This window comes from Corapipo altera, unplaced genomic scaffold, assembly GCF_003945725.1.
Source record: "Corapipo altera isolate COAL_440 unplaced genomic scaffold, ASM394572v1 70, whole genome shotgun sequence".
Lineage (NCBI taxonomy): Eukaryota > Metazoa > Chordata > Aves > Passeriformes > Pipridae > Corapipo > Corapipo altera.
In genome coordinates this window covers 1,352,228-1,370,061 of record NW_020884911.1, presented here as the reverse complement: position 1 = coordinate 1,370,061, position 17,834 = coordinate 1,352,228, and the positions used below count along the sequence as shown (strand labels likewise).

Below are 17,834 nucleotides of genomic sequence, written 5' to 3'. Positions count from 1 at the left end.
CAGCAACACCACGGTCACACAGCTCCTGAGGGATTGATTTTCTCATCCACGTTCATCTCAGGGATATTTTGCAACTCTGAGCTTCTCCCAGCAAAAAGAAATCCTGGGAGATTTTACCCAAAGCCCATTTAATGACATTGAAGGTAAAAGTAGAAATAAAATGCCCTCATGAACTGTGGGTTTTGAGTAACAAGTGATCAGGGAATACACACAGCATATGAGCCACACTACCCCAAAGAGAACCCATATTCCAGTTTTCCCATGCATGCACAGAGTTCCATCTGAGACTAACTCCATTTGCATTCATATGATGACTGCAGCCTGCTGCAATATCTGAAAACAACCCCCAAAACAACATGGCCAGGGCATGCCCAGAACTCTCTGTATGTGCCATGGTATGACTATTTCTTCAAGAAAGACAAAGTATTAAACTTGAAACAGAGAACCCTGGTCTATGATGCCGAGATAAAACCAGCGACTTAAATGGCACCACAGGGTAACCCAAGTAATTTCCCAATACATGGAAAACTAATTACACACTGCTGTTAATTTAGTACTGGTCAACAGAAATCAGCAAAAGCTTTATGTTCATCTGGTATAAAGAATTTGAAGGCTGGTCTGAACACCGTGATTGAAAATGTAATTTATAATTCAGAAAAGGGCTGTAAGTTGAGAAATCACCGTCACAGGCCGTTCCCTCCTTCATTTCCTGCCTTCACCCTGCTTCAGCCTGATGTAGAAACACCAAAGTGCAGTCCAAGCAGACACACAAACTGTGCTTGGCCACTGGGAATCAAAGCCTTTATTTTTCCCATTTATCACATTCCAGGGCTGAGACAACTGAAAATGGCCTGAATGTAGCTGTGCCTTTCCTCCCAAGAGCAGAGATGTGATAATTCAGATCAAGCCAAGAGCTCCAAGACTGGTGGTCACAGTGAACAGCAAATCCCGAGCACTAATTAATTGCCCACAGCACGGTGATGTCAATCACCACGGGAATCACCAGAGGGACATGGGAAGAAAATCCTGGAAACAGGACAGGCAAAAGATAGAGCTGAGAAAAAGAGGAATCAAGAGAGAGCTGCAAAACGAATACGATACAGAAGACGTGATAAAAATAACCAAAAAGCCCAGAGAACAGTCAAGGAGAAATGGGAAATATTACCAAGATCAAGGAAAAACCCAGCCATTGCCAGAACTTTCCTGGACCACTCCCACTTTAATTTTCAGTTTAAGCAATTTCATCTCATCCAGTTGGAAATCTCCAGGTCTAGTCATGTTTATGACAAATTGTGTGGTCTGACAAAATTCAGAGGCTCTCCTTAAAAAATCCACACTGGGATAATGACACCGTTTGCATAGGTTTGCCTTTCAGTGCCCATCAGAAATAAGGATTTTAAGGCCAGGGAAAGTGTTCCTGCTTCAAGTACAATGAATTCAGAGCGTGACAGCTGCATCCTACTTGGGCATTCTTCTCGTGACAATCCTGTCCCACCATATTTTAAGGTTAGGCACTTTAATGGAAAGAAGCAGAGGAGAGTAAGAGCCTGATTCAATAATATATCAAATAAATGCACACCAAGGGGCATTTCATGGGTCAGAAGCAAATTATGGTTCTTTGTACACAGAATGTCTCCAGAAATGATAAATGTGGCAATATCCAACGCAGCTGGAGAAAAACATTCCTTTTTAGACCCCTCAGAACACGGGGAGTTTGCAGTGCTACTAAGGATGCTTTTCTCTCCCCTCTGAATGCTGCCAGCTGACACTCATCAGCTCCCAGGAAAGCAAAGCCAAGACCAACAACTCTGTTACTTTTCAGAAAGATGGAGTTGTACACTGGAGGATCATCAGATCGCACTGAGGGCGATAAAAGAATTTCCCTGTGGAGGAGGGATTAGATCTTTTGTACTTTCTGAACGACAACAGCTCCACAAGCTGTCAGGCCTCAAGGTACAACGCACAGTACACAGGGCTTGGAGGGACGTGGAACCACTGCAGAGCATTAGAGTGGGTCTGGACTCTGAGCTTCCACTTCCAGTGGACCTGGGGCAAAGTGAATGGATCTCAGTTTTCTGAGCACTCTTGCCAGGCTTCTGAAATTCAGCTTTGCCAGTTAATTGTGGAGAACACAAACACTATGCCGAAAAATTCCAAGACGGTTTTTAACAAGTACATATTAATAAATCCATTTTCCCTTTTCTCTAACGATTCCAACAAGAAAAGTTTCTATGTGGATTATTATCCACAAAACAATTTCATTTCTTTGAAATTTTGAGATTTCATTTAGTAGGTGATGGCTGTTATCTGGCTTTTACATCATCTGACACGACCTGAAGATTTTTAAGTATCAAGTGTCTCTTTTGTGGGGAACAGATTACACAAAACCCCCGTTAAACTTCCCAGAGAACAGAATTAATCTGGTTTCCCAGCTGCAGAGGACATGTAAAGACATGTCACCCAGCCACAGCTTATTATTAAAAAGTAGCCAAGTATCACTGCTTTGTAAGGCCAAAATAGAAAATAATTAAGGATGAAAACCAACACCTTGGTTTCTCTGTACTCTGCTGTCCTCCTGATGATGAAGTTATGCAGCATCACGATAAAACCACCAAATGATTCACCAGTAACACACCAATGCTCTGCACATAAAATCTGGAGAGGTCAGTGCTAAAACACCACAGAAACACCTGGGATTTAATGCTGAACAGAATCTTCCACTTTACCCTGCTCTCCTTTCTACCACAGGCTTGGGCAGTTCAGGGGTTTGGGGGCTTTCTGTTTGAAAAAGCCTAAACAAGCAAAGAAGGTGCTTACCAGAGCAGCTCCTGGGAGTGCAGCTCAGTAACTGAGCTCTGGATCTGTCCCCAGCTCTGTCCCCTCCTGTCCCAGCTGCCCCCTGTTTGTCCCAGACGAGGCCCCTCCAGCCCCAGCTGCAGGTATTTTCATTGCACAAGTCCTTTTTGTTCCAAGCTCCCAGAAATGAAACCCTCACCTGAGAACAATCTGTGCTTAAGGGGTGTCACACACCAGAAAACCCTCACAGCACACAGCTGCTTTTTATCAGGGACAAAAAGAAAAAAAAAAAGGCTAATAGTGCAGCCCACATCAATTTGGTATCACAAAATTCCTTCTACAGCCAGGGCCTTTTCCCAGGGGAATCTCCAGTGCCCAAGACACGGGTGTTACACTGAACATCTCCTGGATGTCAGGTGTATTTTCCTGTGATATTACTGACTATTTCCTCCAAGTCATGTTATGTAAGCACTTTCTATGCTTTTATTACAAAAAAAAAAAGGAATTAAACTAAGGAGAAAAGAAGAGACTGGCTTTATTAGTTACTCAGAACAGGGAGCTCACCCCAGCATGGTTGGCCACATGAAAGCTGCCTGAGGAGTCAGAAAGTCCATTAGAAACTCCATTATATTATTCCATCAACCCACAATTTAACAAAGTAAAAGAAAGAAGCAGCTTCAGATGGAAATGTTAATAATAATTACCCAAGCCAAAGTAAAATCTTCCTCTGATTTTGCCTTCTGGAATCTCACAAAGGCTGCACAAGCTTTAAAAATGTATTTGTTGGGACTCAGGGGGGTATGAGCAGTGCTTTCAGATGAGAAGCTGTAATTCAGCAGGACCAGAAAATCAAATTACTCCTCAGACTTCTACGATATAAAAACCTTACTCCTGAGGTTCCACGTCCAAAAACCAGGAGTTAATGCCAACATTTTACTGGTATTTGGGAAGAACACACCCAGCCTTCCCTCAGTGTCTGTGGTGCCTGTTTGGAAGCACAGCAGGATGCTATAAATGTGCAGAGGAATGTACACACAACAGAAGGATGGAGCACACGCTCTGTATGTGAGAAAGCCCAGGGACTTAATTTAGGGGATGGTGCATTGGAGGAATTCCCAGATTTGCCATAGAAGGAATAATAAAACTGAGGAGAAGTTTACCCTTTTTGAGTTCCAAGGCAGTGCTACCTAAGTCTCCTAGTTTAAAATATCTCTATTATAGTCTGCAGTACTAATACAGCTGAAAATAGAGCCATCAATATTTTCTGATTATATTTGTATTTTTGAAAGCAAAATATTAATAGAGATGACTGATGTGTGACACACAATCCACGTTCTGCTCTCTCTTGCAAAAATATCAGGGTAGCTGAGAATTTTAATGCATGTTAATTTGTGCAATGCATTTTGCATACATTTGCTTTTATTTTTGTATTCTGCAGGCAGCTGGAATAAGTAAAAAAAGATCTGTAATCAGCTCAGAATTAAAAAAAAATTGTGAAAGCCAAGGCTTTACTCCACAGTCATTGTTTAAATGTTAAAATAGTAAAATTACATGCTTTGGCTGTTATGATCTTATAACGAAGCCATAAATACATTTAGAAATGTTTGCATTTTTACTCTGGAAACGAGCTTCCACAGAATAAATCTGTATATTCTGTTATTTAATATGCATTAAGAACAAATCTAAACACACCTTCAGGTACAGTTCCAAAAAGCCCCCATAAAACCTGAAGGTTGCCACCTATTTTCCCAAGAACTCCTCATTTTAGAACCGCCCTCACACCCAGATAGTAGGTTTGGGAAGAGGAGCCTTTCTACGTTTCCATTTAATCTCCTCACACATAACACACACATCTGAGTCACGGTTCCTCCCAGGAAGGTGGGAATAGCTTGTCACACATAAAGATGAGCTCTCTTAGGCTTCAGGTGAGTATTTTGGGAACAATCCAGGCCTTTCTTCACATAAACCCCGCTACTGGAAACACTTCACTGGTTTCTGATGCACAACTGAGTGCAAGCAACACACACTGAACCTTCAAGAGACCACAGAAAATTAAAATAGGAACAAATAGGGAAGATGTTCCATTATTTCTGGACAAGGCAGCTCAGCCACCAAAGTGTGGGTGAGCACAATGCCAGGAGTTGCCCCGACCCCCTTCTGTGAAAGGCACAGTTCCTGGGAATCTGCACAATGGCACCACAGGCAAAGGCTGCCACAGGAGATTATCCTCAGAGACCTGACTGACTCTTGTAACTTGGAGTGAGATATTTAATCCTGTCTGTAATAGCCACGGCTACACCAGCTAAGAAACCACTCCAGGGAAGGGGCTGTAACAAAATTCACACAGAAGAGTGAGAACGGAACAAGAAAAAAGAATTAAGAGAAAACAAGACAGCAAGGAAACCTCCCCCCTGTCATTCCAAGAATGTCTCTGAGTTGGAGAGCCCCCCAGGCAGCATTTAGGGGGGTGACTGTGGGGTCTCATGCACAGCAGGCTCCTGCAGTTGTGTGGCACTTTAGTTGATAACTCTGAGCTCATCTCCCCCAAGGCCAGTGAGAAGCACTCCTCTTCAGTCACTGGCAGCTCAGCTTTCTTGTGACAACAGTGTAAGAATCATAAATTTGGGAAAAAAGAAAAAATTATTAAATCAAGAGAAGCGTACTTTTAAATGTGAATATTCTAATCAGGAAAAATTAAAGTCTAACAACAAAATTATGTTCAAAATGTGTGATATGCTGCCAACCTTTCCTATGAACCGAATTCCTCAGGGATTTTTACTGGTTTATGAAACAGCTGATCAAAGACATCCTAAAATTTTCCAAATAAGACAGGGAAAATGTGTATGAACAGCCAAGTCTGGGAAACCCCACATCTGTGAGCAATCCAAGAAGAAAACAGGAGACCAACCTACTCCAGTTCCAGTTCCACCGAAGCTTTCCCACTTGGGGTGGTGGGTGCCAAAGGGACCGGGAAACTCCTTCCAGCCCAGTGACTCGAGGGAGCCAGGGGGAAAGCTGCAACCCAGCATGTTAGAGAGAGTCTGCTGCCATTCCCAGAGGAGCAATCCCTGCCCAGCATAACTGGCAGTGACATGTGAAAGCCGGGCTCTGGCTGCAGACAGACACGAGAGCTAAACATCGCCGGGATCTCCCAGGCACAGCTCCTGCTCGGGCCTCAAATCCCTGCTGGCAGCAGGGAAGCTCTGGGGTTTGGGATTCAGGGCTTTGCTGCTGCCATCCCACAGACTGGGGCATGTTGTTCCAAGCCCCACAGCCAAGCCATGGCTGTGGCTATCATGGCCTTTTGGTGACTAGTACCATTTCTTTTTTTTTTGATTTCTATCGCATACCAGAGCCAAAAAAACCCCCTCTTGTCACAATGCAAGAGCTTTTTTTTTAACTGGTAACATTTTCTAGGAGCCTAAAATTCTGTGACAACTCAGGCAAAGCTCAGATTTGCCGACACTGAACATCTCTATTTAGTTCCAACCACTGAGCAATTCCAGTTTAAATCCAGTATGTTCATAAGTGGAATGAAGGGACAGCATCACTCCTTGCTGTTACCTCTGGGACAGAAAAGAGGGTGTCTAGAAGTTAAAGGGGTAATCCCAGGTTGACATTTAGACAACAAGTTATTTGAAAGCCAAATATATATAATTTTTACATTTATGCATTATATAATACTACATAATCATATAATAATCATATATATATATATATATTTGTGTTGTATATATGTTTAAAAACAAGAACACAATCCTGCCAAAGACTGAGGTGGATCCCAGGGAGTACAGCTCAGCTGGCAGTGAGCTGTGACAGCTGCAGAATGTGCTCAGTTTGGAGGGGTTGGGGCTCGTTAAATGGTTGTATCTGATAGGGAGGGAGAAGGCAGGGAAAAAAAAAGTGTGCAGTGCACTTAACTGTCATCACACATAAAGCAATTCCCACCAAACTAAATGACAAGGTAAAAGAGCATTCACCTCTAGGCAGTGGGGAGTCCCAGGGATTACAAATGAAACATTACAGATACCACGAGGAAAATGTGAAGTGCAACACAGTGTACAGAGCACATTCACAATAATTCCATCAAATAACTCCTTAACACAGCAGGAAACAGGGCAGGCTAAAGAGCTGTCTTATCCAGCAGCAGTGTATTCATACTTCATTTAATCTGTCCTTTGCTGAAACACAAAATACGCTGGTTATTCCTAATTTAAATTATCTCCTGGCCCAGCACCAGGTCTAACAGTTAACCAAAATACAACTGTGAAGTTGTACAGATGTAGGCACAAGGGCCAAGACATTCCTTGCTCAGGTAAATGGATGCTGCCTTCTCAGCTCTCTTACAAAAGCTAATGTTGTACCTCACGTAAGGCAGCTCTCAGAGAACAGGACTCTCTGTTCAGATTTACCATATTCTTTATACAGACATTTACAAAAATAAAGACCTGTCACCCATCTCCCATGCACATCCAGGATTTCCTCACATGCCCAGTCACACTCATCTATTCACCAGGCTCTGGAAAGTTAAAGATCCACATCCTAGTTCTCCTCAGAGCATACAAATGAGCCCTGGAAATTCAAGTATTTTCTAGAAATTTTAGACATGGAAGATGAATTTACTTCCAAACTTTTCAAATGATCCATCTGTGTAACAGAGCAATTCATATGTTAGCACATAAGGCAGTACCCACAGAGCTAAAAAGCAAATCATGCCTGTGGAAACTCTACATAAAGAGAAGAGAAATAGCAAAAAGGGAAGACAGAGTTTGGGAATTTAGCATGTTCTTTAAATCAAGCAACTTCCCTTCTGTGCTGGCTACAAAATGGATAGCTGGGAAAAAAACATGTGAAGGGAAACAGTTCAGAAACTCTACATACTGTTATTTTAGGAGACAAACTTGGTAGAGGCTTGAGGTGCCTTTGCACATCCAGTAAGCTCAGGCTCCTGACTTTGGGATCTCAGGCAGCACCACAGCCAGACAAGGGAAAGAAACTCCACCCCTACCTGCCCTGCTGTTCACAGCCCACAAACCACACCCAAAACCCAACTCCACAGGAACCTGCCTGAAGCGATGTTTACGGGATTGCTCTACAGTCACTTAGAAATGAACTGAAACAAAAGCTAAATACAGCAAGTTTCAAATACCAAGTAACGCCACGCAGTTCAATGAACGTTTCACATAAGCAGAATTTTCAGTATTAAATTCCTGAGGAGCTGGAATGTCCCTGGAAGTGTTCACTGACCTTCCTGTTCTGGTGAGCGACTGATCAGACACGTGGAAAAGAGATTCAAACCCACTTCTCTTCCATATTAATGATCGTGGCAGACACAAACAGGAAGGAGCAGGTGTGAAGTTCTGCCACTACCAAAATCCCTGACATGCTGTTATTTGAGGGGGATTGGGGTGATCCAAAGAATGCCTTTGAAACTTCAGTTTTGTGAGACTAATACCAGGAGTTATATAAACAAACATGGAACTACGACTCTTTATGTTTTTATGTAAGCACCACGACTCATTATTTCTCTTTTCCTCTTGATTCCATAGCCAGCTCTTCAGAGATTGGGAACCTGGGGTTGTGCCTTCTGTGAAATCTCTGAGCTGGGCTCCTGGGAGGCCTTTTTGCTGGATTTCAGGTTCGGTGCTGCAGTGGAGGCTGAAGAGTTTTGTGCCATTATGTAACTGCCTGGCAGCATGTAGCCTCAGGCACTTATAATCTGGTTTACTGCTTGTCATTTGCTAATACTTGGGGTTTTTCTCCAGCTTATGGTATCACGGATGTTACAGGGGGGTTGCCTTCCCCTTCCCAGGAGCAGAGAAAGCAGCTTCCACCACAGCCCCAGGCTCCTGTGGAGACTGAAATGTCTCTCCCTGCTCGCACCAGCTCCCCTATCCCCCCGTGCCGGAGCACAGGGAGCAGTGCAATCCCCCTCCCCAGCGCAGGGGGCTTTGCTGCGCGCTCCCGCGGCACTGGAGGGAACGCCGAGCAGGCTCCCGGAGCCAGTGTGAGCTGAGGGCAGCGCTGTTGCACACAATCAGCTAATCAAGTGCATTCAGCTCGGCTGGGCAGCCTCCAGATTTCCCCACACCGTGGCAGCCGGCCAGGAGAGGGAAACAGCAGCGCTCCGTGTGCGGGGACACAAAGGAACGGGTCTGTGCAGCACCGATTCGAGGCGTTCCTGTGTTCCAGAGCTTCCAAAAACACAAGCTGCTACAGGAGATTTCATGTGTCCCTGTACACAGTTCAGGTATCTGCTTGCTCTTCTAGTCCCTTACAGTTTTCCTGAGCAAAATATCCTCTCTCCAAGAGGAAGTTAAGGAAATTTGTATTTAACGTATCCATGCTAGAAACCTACGGCAAAAACACGTATCACAGCAAATAATCACTGTCGACCCAAGGTAAAGATCACAGTGCACAAGCCCTCCAAAAACTTCATCTCATCCCTGGCATTCATTGTCAATTCAAGCCACAAATTTTCTGATATTCTTATTTTAATTTCTCTGGTGATGCATTAACGTGCACTGCAATAAAAACTATGCTAACATATACACTGACATAAGACATTTGGTGCAAGAGTTGAAAACTGTAGGATTTGCCACATGTGCTTCTGAAGATTATTCCAGCATTCTCCTCTACAGCTCCCAAGCAGACAATAAAATAATAGGGCATATTCTGATAAAGGCCTTTGAACTACCAACACTTAGCAACTTCTGTATTTTCTCGTTGCATTAAGAAAGGAACAAAACATGCAAAGCTCTCAAAACTCTTAAGTTCTTGGCCAAGTTCAATCTCAAAGGAAGAAATTACTTCATATCTATCTTCTCAAGATTGCAATTATTTAGAAAATTGCAGTTTTCATAGAATTATTAGTGTTCTGCCACGGAGGACCTGAATTTGTGAAAAGCAATTTTTAAAAGGATATAAGGATAATTTAAAAGGATAAAAGAATAATTTTAATAACCTGAACTGTCCTCATCAGAGAGGAGAGATAAGAGGGGTGAGATGAGCCTACAACAGATGTGCAGATTCCTTCAAAAAGGTGTTCTCCCTCCACTTAATAGGAAAGAAATAAAGGGAATTAGTCCTCTTAATTTATTCTTTGTCAAAATTTTGTCATAATATGAAGTATCAAATTTTCACTCGAAATTACTGTGAAATATTTGAGTTCTGTGATACAATTTCTATCACAAATTCTGTATTTGAAAGAGTTGCACATCCAAAAGAAGCTTCCCAAAATCGTAATTACATTCTGAATGCCATGAGGTGTGGTACAGAACCCAAGTGATTAAATGATGCAGTGTGGGAAATAAATAGAGGAGGGAAGTGCCATCACAAAAGAGAATAAAAGGACAGTGGCATTTCTTTAACAGCACCATTTAACAACATTAAACACTCAAAGATCTGACCCAGCCTCAAAGAGCAGATTTGGTTCCCTGTGAGGAAGGAGCACAGAGCTGCCCATCCCAGAGCAGGCTGTCAAACTGACAGGGTTTGATTGAATTCCCAGATAGAACCAGACAAACCTCTCCAGCCTGACAAGCAAAGCTTTGAAATAGCTCAATATATGTCACTTGAGGCATTCGAGGCCACCTCCTGATACCTCATATTTTAAAAAAAAAAAACCCAGATAAACCCACTGTGGAAGTAGGAGGCCAGACCACATGCAACAGTCGCTGTAGCTGCACAAGGCCTTGGATTGGGAACATAACTGTCTATTATAAACTTGTTTTACAGCCACTAACAGAGCACAGAGTGGTTCCACTGAACAGCATTTCAATAGGTTTTAAGAAAAAATAAATTTCTAAACAGATGAGAATCCCTCAGAATCCTAGAGGGATAGTTTTGTTGTCTTTTTTTACTACTACTGTTACTAGTTATTTACTGTTACAGTCAGTGTTATAAATACCATCATTGTGCAATTAATATTTGCAGCTAATAAGTGAACAACACTTGCAGTTTTTAACTCTGCATATGGAAGAATTTCTGAAGATGAGGAAGCAGATGTTTGGCATGAATGGATGCCCAATTTTGGTGTGCAGGCATCAATATTAGTGTGACTACATGTAAACCATAGTACCAGGCAGCAGGATTATGCCTTGAACATTCCAGTGTGCTAATGTAATGAAGGCACTCAAAATTCCTGATAAAAAAAAAACCCAGTGAAATCTTTTGTAACAGGGAAAGTCAGGCAACCAAAATAGCAGGGTTGCTATATCCCTCTGAGAGTAACCTTTAATTCATATTCTGTTTTTATTGCCATCATGTCAGTGTATTTCAATCCATCTGTCACAGAAGGAAGAACAGACTTCAACGCCAGCATTAGCACAAGTTCCAGCAATAAGCTGCAGAGCACCAAAGTCCATTGTGCTGTTGGAATGTTTAAAGGAATTTGACATAAACACATACATGGCCTTAAGATCAAGGCTCCCTAAAGCTCTGGAGGTGTCATTCCCAGTCTGCTACAAATGCCACTTCTAAAGGAGAATTTAAATTCAGTTTGTCTGTTGGACAGAAAAGCCAGACAACCAAATGTTCTTGGGGCAGAAATGCATCTCATCTTGCTGCACAAATCTAATCAAGACTTGGAAGGAAAAAAAGAAGAAGTATCTGGAAATTGCCTACATAAATCTATCTGACATCCATTTCGTCAGGAAGAAAGAGAGCAATAACAGTTCATGGAGGTTGATCTCTTCTGTCCTGCAAGATGCAGTTTATAAACATCTGTAAAGACCAGAATTTGTGTATATACTTTTGCAGGAAGTTTGATAATACAAAACACTAATACAAAACTGTGCCATCAGCTCCTCCCCAGCCTTCAAACTAAGAAGAAAATTTGAAATTAAGGTTACTCATATCAAAATACTTTCTTTGAGTTTTCATCCTAGTAAAGGGTGATTACACACAATTACCTGATGACTCCTGGTCATCTCAAATCAAATTGAAATAAAGCAAGTGAAAAAGGTGCAGAGAGTTGATGCAGAGAAAGTAAAAAAAAAATACATTAAAAAATGAAGGCTAGGCTGCTCTGGTTGAGGACTGGAGCTAAATAATGACTGTTCTCATTGATATATTGCGACAAATGCCTGCTGAGTTTCTCCCCACTTTGAATTGATATTTGTATTTCTAAACCCACATTCAGTAAGATACTGCAACCACATATTCCAACATGTCTGATGCATTCACATAGATACTTAAAACACAAATTTATAGCAGCTTATGGCAACCCTGGGCAAGAGTTCAAATCCAAATGCAGAGCAGCAACCGAGCGCAGGCAGAAGAGGCCACCAGAACTTCATGGAACAAACTGCATTTTCCCCAGGTTTGCTGAGGTTGAAAGCAAAGGAAGCAATAAAGCTGAGGAGTTTTTAGGGGGCATTAATTTCTTTCATATGAAACTTGTTTAACAACGTACTGTCTCAAAACAGTTCCCAAAACACATCCAGCAACCACAGTAACTTCACCACCACCCTACAGAAACTGCTGTCCCTTACCAGCCAACTGGGGGCAAGGAAACAAAGTGTTTCAGATCTCTTCAAATAAGCACCACCCTATAACCAGAAATATTGTGATGCATACTCTCAGATAAAAAGATAAAAGTACAATTATATCTTTGATCTCTGGGGTTTTGATTTGCGTAGCTCTGCCATCAATTTACTAATTCCAAAATTACATTTCCTACAGTCAACGACACACAACATTGCTTCAGGCATCCTATTCCTTTTTTTCCCCCAGTGGCAGGAAGACAAGAAAACGTACAGTCATATTCCAATACACATCCTGTCTCCTGAAACAACCCTCCTGGGAACAAACCAGGCCTCCAGTCTGTATGTCAGCACAGCAAATCTCATCCCGCTGGCACAGCCGTGGTTTAATCCCAATCTGTCAGCACAGGGGCACTCACACACACACACACTTACAGCAATATTCTGATAAATCCCACACTGCCTTACATAAACAACGTGCTCTGCAATCCAGGGATAACAGGGGGCTTTGCAGGTGCTCAAGAACAAGGAGACATCACTACTATACCAGTGGAAAAATTCCTCAAGGCTAGGAATGAATCTCTGTTTACAAATGAATTCTGTAAAAAGAAATAAAATCAACTGCATTTTAAATGATGAGAAGTATCTCAATTGGTTATATTTTTACTTTTGCTGTTCTCTGTGGCTTTTGTATATGCAAAAACTGCAGAACAGTTATAGGAAAGAACTACCTCCACTCAACACTTAATTAAGGGAAAAACAAGGGTTGATCTAATTGATGACTGTTCTACGAGTAAGGCACAACATAAAGTAAGAAAACCTTTTGTTCTTTTGAAAGTGTCCCCGTACTGTCAGAAGTCATGAGCCAGCCTTGCAGGTGGTTCTGCTGCACACGGATCCCACATTTGCAGGGATCCTGTGGAAGGCAGAGACGCTGCATGCACTGCAAGATTCTCACTCCCACACAAAGGCACTGCTCTTACAATGAGCTGCTGCAAAAGCCCACTTTTAAATCACCCCAGAAGGAAAACAACCCCTGGGTGTTCATATCAGCTTCTGCCCCCGAGTCCTGCCCCGCAGCAATGACTGCAGCCAGTGACAGTCAGTGACAGGACACTGCTCCATCCCAGTGTCACCGTGGCTGGATCTACACCCCCGGGAGGGAGGCAGAACAGGGCATGTTTCGTGCTCTTTGATTATAAAGTAAACTTCACCAGTGACAAACACAAAGGACCCAGACCCCTCAGAGGCCAGAACTAACCCTGATTCACTTCAGCCACGTGTTGATCCTCTTCTGTAATGACAGGACTTGCTAATCAATAGTATGAGCCACTCCACAGTGCAAGAAGAACTGTGTTAGATGACTGGCAGCAACAGAGGAACCACAGGACACTGCAGTTAAGCTGGGGAGCTCTGGAGGTTACCCACAAACCCCTCCACAAAGCAGGGCTCACCTGGAGGTTAAATCAGGTGGTTCAGGACCTCGTCTCATGCTGAAGTCCAAGGAGGAAGAGCTGGGAAGCACAGCACCTGGTGGGGGCTTTGCTCAGAAAACAGGACATTCTGAGCTCACTTGTGCACTCAGAACATCGACCTTACCAGCCAAGTGCAGAACATCCAGTTCCTTCTACGGCCAGAACTCGCCTTTAAATATGGATCTTGGGGAAAATGGCATTTCTCCATTAATCCAATACACTCCGGTCTGCTTGAGCCCAAACTAAATTATGTCCAGCTGCATTATTTCGATACAAAACAAGAGGCAGAACCATTAATCTTGTGAAAACACATTAAACATGCACACCTGACCTTTCCACCAAGGACAAATATCCCCTTTCATGACTTCAACAAACACTGCCAGGTAATACACGGTATCAGCGCTGAGAATCACGGGGTTATCAATTTTTTTGCCACAGAACAGCATTCACAAAAACCTTTCAACACGGAAGGAGATAACAGCAGTCCTTGTAAGCAGATGATCTTCCCACTTCAAGGTCTTCTGGTCTCAAGGATTTGCAGAATTTTCCAAAATCTGCAAGTTTTCTTTTTTTTTTAAATGGTGTTTCAAACCTCTTTAGAAATTACAACCTGTTGGACTGCAAATGCACACACTGCTGTTTAGAAGCTGGTCTCAGGCAAGTAAATCCCAACAAAACCAGAAAAACTGGATAAGTACATTCACCCCATTCATCTCAATTGGATGAAAGCTATGAAGCCTAAAATGCGAGAGAATTTAAATTCCTGCATTTATGAGTCATATCAGTGATGACCACACAAAGAATTACTTACTTAAAAGTACAAGTATAATATTTGGGACATTTTTCCCCCAGCTGGTTGAATATTAAAAAACAGAGAGACAACCAAAGCATGACTGTCCAACCAAAACTCAGTGGAGATCTGTAGTTATGCAGTTGTGTTTTAAAGAATTATATTTCTAGTATTTAATAAGAATTCAAGCCTAACCTCAGAAATATACAACTCTCTACATGGATTACACTTCCTATTCCACAGAGTATCGAAATTTGTGTCCATACAACAGGCAAAACTTTTAATGTCATGATACTGCAGATGCATCTAAAATACCTGACTCTTCTCTGAGCAGCCCAGTGTACATTTAAACAGCCTTTTGGAGCTGCAACATCTTTGAAACCAGCATAAACTTCTATGCACATCCACAGTACTTGACAGAACGCTTTCACACATTCCAGAGAGAAGGATGTTACGAGGGCACACAGGAGCCAAAAGCTCTTCCTAGGAAAAGTGGATGGTTTCCATAACCAGGGATGACGTGACAGTTGTGTGAGGTGGTTACAGTGTCAGGACTCTGCCTTTGGCAGATGTTTCCACAGCACTCCCACACCATGAGTCACCTGGGACCGCTCTGGTTCCACATCATCAACAAAACACTTCATTCATGCTGAATTGGGTGAACAGGGAGGGCAGCACATAGCTGTGCTCAGAGGAGTGGCATCACCAGGCAACATCCTTCATGGGGATAGTCTAGGCTCACATTTCTGTCACAAAGTAGTAGCTACAACATTAATTTTCTATTTTACCGATGTAATTTTCTGTGTTTCGGGCAGATTTTTAGGAGGGGACCTAGAACTCTTCAACCATGTTTTTATTGTGCTATTTTGTGAGGTGCAGTAAAAATCAGCGTTCTGTAGGACGAGAACATCAATTAAATCCACTTCTCAGGCAGAATCTGAGAGAAAGAGGCAATAAATTGGACAGATGAAGAGCCAGACCTGTGCTTCTGTAGCCATCTTGCACCAGCATGCTTGGGATTTTTTGCCTGGAGTGCAAACAGCTGAAGTTGATTTTGATTTAAATTTTCCGGATGATATTAAAAGCAGCTTAGCTTGAGCGATGTGTCAGATTTACGGACTCCCGTGCTGGGATTTGCCGAGGGCAGGGAGAGCTACACCTGCCTTCTGTGCGATGTCAGAACTGATGAGCCGGGGTCCCAGCTCTGGGAAGATCACTGTGCTGGAGACGCGGTTTTGCAGCACTGTTGCACTAAGATCTTCCCAGCGCTGAAACCAAATGCCTTGCTTTTGGTGCAGTGCAAGAGAAAAACTTACTGTCTCTCCCTTAATATTGCAAGATTTTGAGGCTTTGCTAGAAAATAACGATAACCGATAGTATCTAGAAATCCAGCTATCACACAGCCTGCCGCTGACAAATCTGGGCGGCTTGAAAACGGCAGGTGCAAGCCGAGCTGTAAGAAGCAAGGAGGGGGTATTCTGCCAGCCCTACATTCTCCTCCCTTCCCTTTAAACCCCACCCCACCCCACCACCAGAGAAGTCAGCCCCCTTACCTGATAATATCATCGTTGTGCCCGAGGAAGAATTTCTGGCTGTGCTCCCTGGTGTTGTAAACCACGCCGACTCCGGCCACGAAGTACACGACCTCTTTCCCTGCCGTGTAGTACAGGTTGTTGCGGCACTGGTGGCCCCGGTAGCCGTACACCCACTCCAGCCGGAGCTGGCAGCGCGGAGCCGTCCGATCCGCCATGATAACCAACCCCCTGCCCACCCGCACACAGCCGAGCGCTGACCCGCCTGCCCCCGGCACGCTTTCCCCTTTCCGGCGTCGGCGATGCTTGCCCAGCTGCCGGAGCCTCAGGTGGCCCTTCGGAGCGGGGAAGGGGCCGGGAAGCGCATCGGCGGGGCCGGGATGCCGCCGCTCAGCTCAGCTCAGCGCCGCCACCATCATCTGCCGCCGCCGCTGCCCAGGACGAGCCGCCGCCGCTCCGCCGCCGCCGCGCCACCAGCCAACTTCTCGGGGGCACAGCGGCACACCTACATGGGCAGCACACGGGGCCTGCCGTCCTCCCGAAGGCAAAGTAACTTCTGTGCGTCACCAGCACCACCTGCCAAAGGCTTCCCGCTGCGCCTCCCGTGCGGCACCTTCTTGGCTTCCTGCACAGCGCTCCCTGGGCGCTCCTCTTTTTAACATAGTTACCCCCGGGGCCAGAGCTGAAAGAGAAGAAAACACAAGCCCCGTGGGTTTGAATGGCAGAGTGCACGTGTGTTTAAAAGGGACTGCTGGGGATGGGGGGAGCGCTGCCTGACGGGGGGGGACTGTTTGGGTGAGGGGAGCTCCGCTGGGATGGGCGCTGGGGGTGCTCTGGGTGCTTCTGAGCCCCTTTCACACGGTCCAACGCTCCGAGTCCTCACAGGAATCCTCTCTTTCGATACCGTCTCGTACACAACATCCAGCATAAAATATGGGGATATAACCCAGCTTTCCTTATCCCCCAGCGACCCAAAACTTCCTCCTTTTGGATTCTACAGCAACCGCATAATTAAAACAAGTTTAAATTTCCCATTTTCAGTCACTCCAATTCACCACGAGGTAGTGGGGGCTGGTGGCTTATTTTTTGCCCCCCCCCCCCTTTTTTTTTTTTTTTTTTTTTTTTTGTACTGCCATCCTTTGGAATGATATTTCAAGGAACACATTTCCTCGTTTGTGTTCTGCTTTTCCTAAAGCAGAATTTGTATTATCAGCCGTGCGTGGTTGCTGCATGTCGTTGGTGATAAGACATCCACCGCTTTATAGTATCGCTCCACAGGAGCCCAAACCCAGCCCTCCAGAAACTCGGCCACAACCGCAGGGAAGAGGATGCTGGAATCACAGAACCAAACATTCACAGGGCACAGCGCCAGACGGACGGGAAGAGGGGAATTAATTCCAAGGCTGACAACAACCCCTGTACCTTTTCCCACACTGCACGCCTCACACCGACGTGCGCGTCGGCACCGCTCACACCCGGGGTCACAGCGCCGGCAGCACTCCGGGACGCGGCGGCGGGACTGCCGCCCGCAGGGAACGCGCTGCTCGCCCGAGGCGAACCTCGGAGCCTCCGGACCCACCTCCAGCGGGAGCCCGGCCCCCGGCGGGCGGGCGGGGCCCTCACGGAGCCCTCACGGCGCCCGCCCTGGGGCGGGGCCGCCGCGCGCGGCGCCTCACGGGGCGCGAGCCCTTCCCGCCCTTTCGAGGTCCGGGGCCGTGAGGGGCCGTGAGGGGCCGTGAGGGGCCGTGAGGGGCCG

General features: G+C 44.7%; 1 protein-coding gene across 8 annotated transcripts in view; it reads right to left on the bottom strand.

Moving 5' to 3' along the window:
- EML6 (EMAP like 6) overlaps positions 1 to 16,740 on the bottom strand; it is a 75,803-nt gene extending 59,063 nt beyond the window's left edge. For 7 of the 8 annotated variants that reach the window (XM_027653911.1, XM_027653912.1, XM_027653909.1 and 4 more), the window contains exon 1: positions 16,100 to 16,316. In XM_027653911.1, coding sequence (XP_027509712.1) covers positions 16,100 to 16,296 — 197 coding nt within the window. In that variant the 5' untranslated portion in view covers positions 16,297 to 16,316. Of the gene's footprint in view, positions 1 to 16,099 lie in introns of all 8 variants that reach the window. The other variant, XM_027653907.1, reaches the window with a different exon arrangement.
- Positions 16,741 to 17,834: the final 1,094 nt, after the last annotated feature.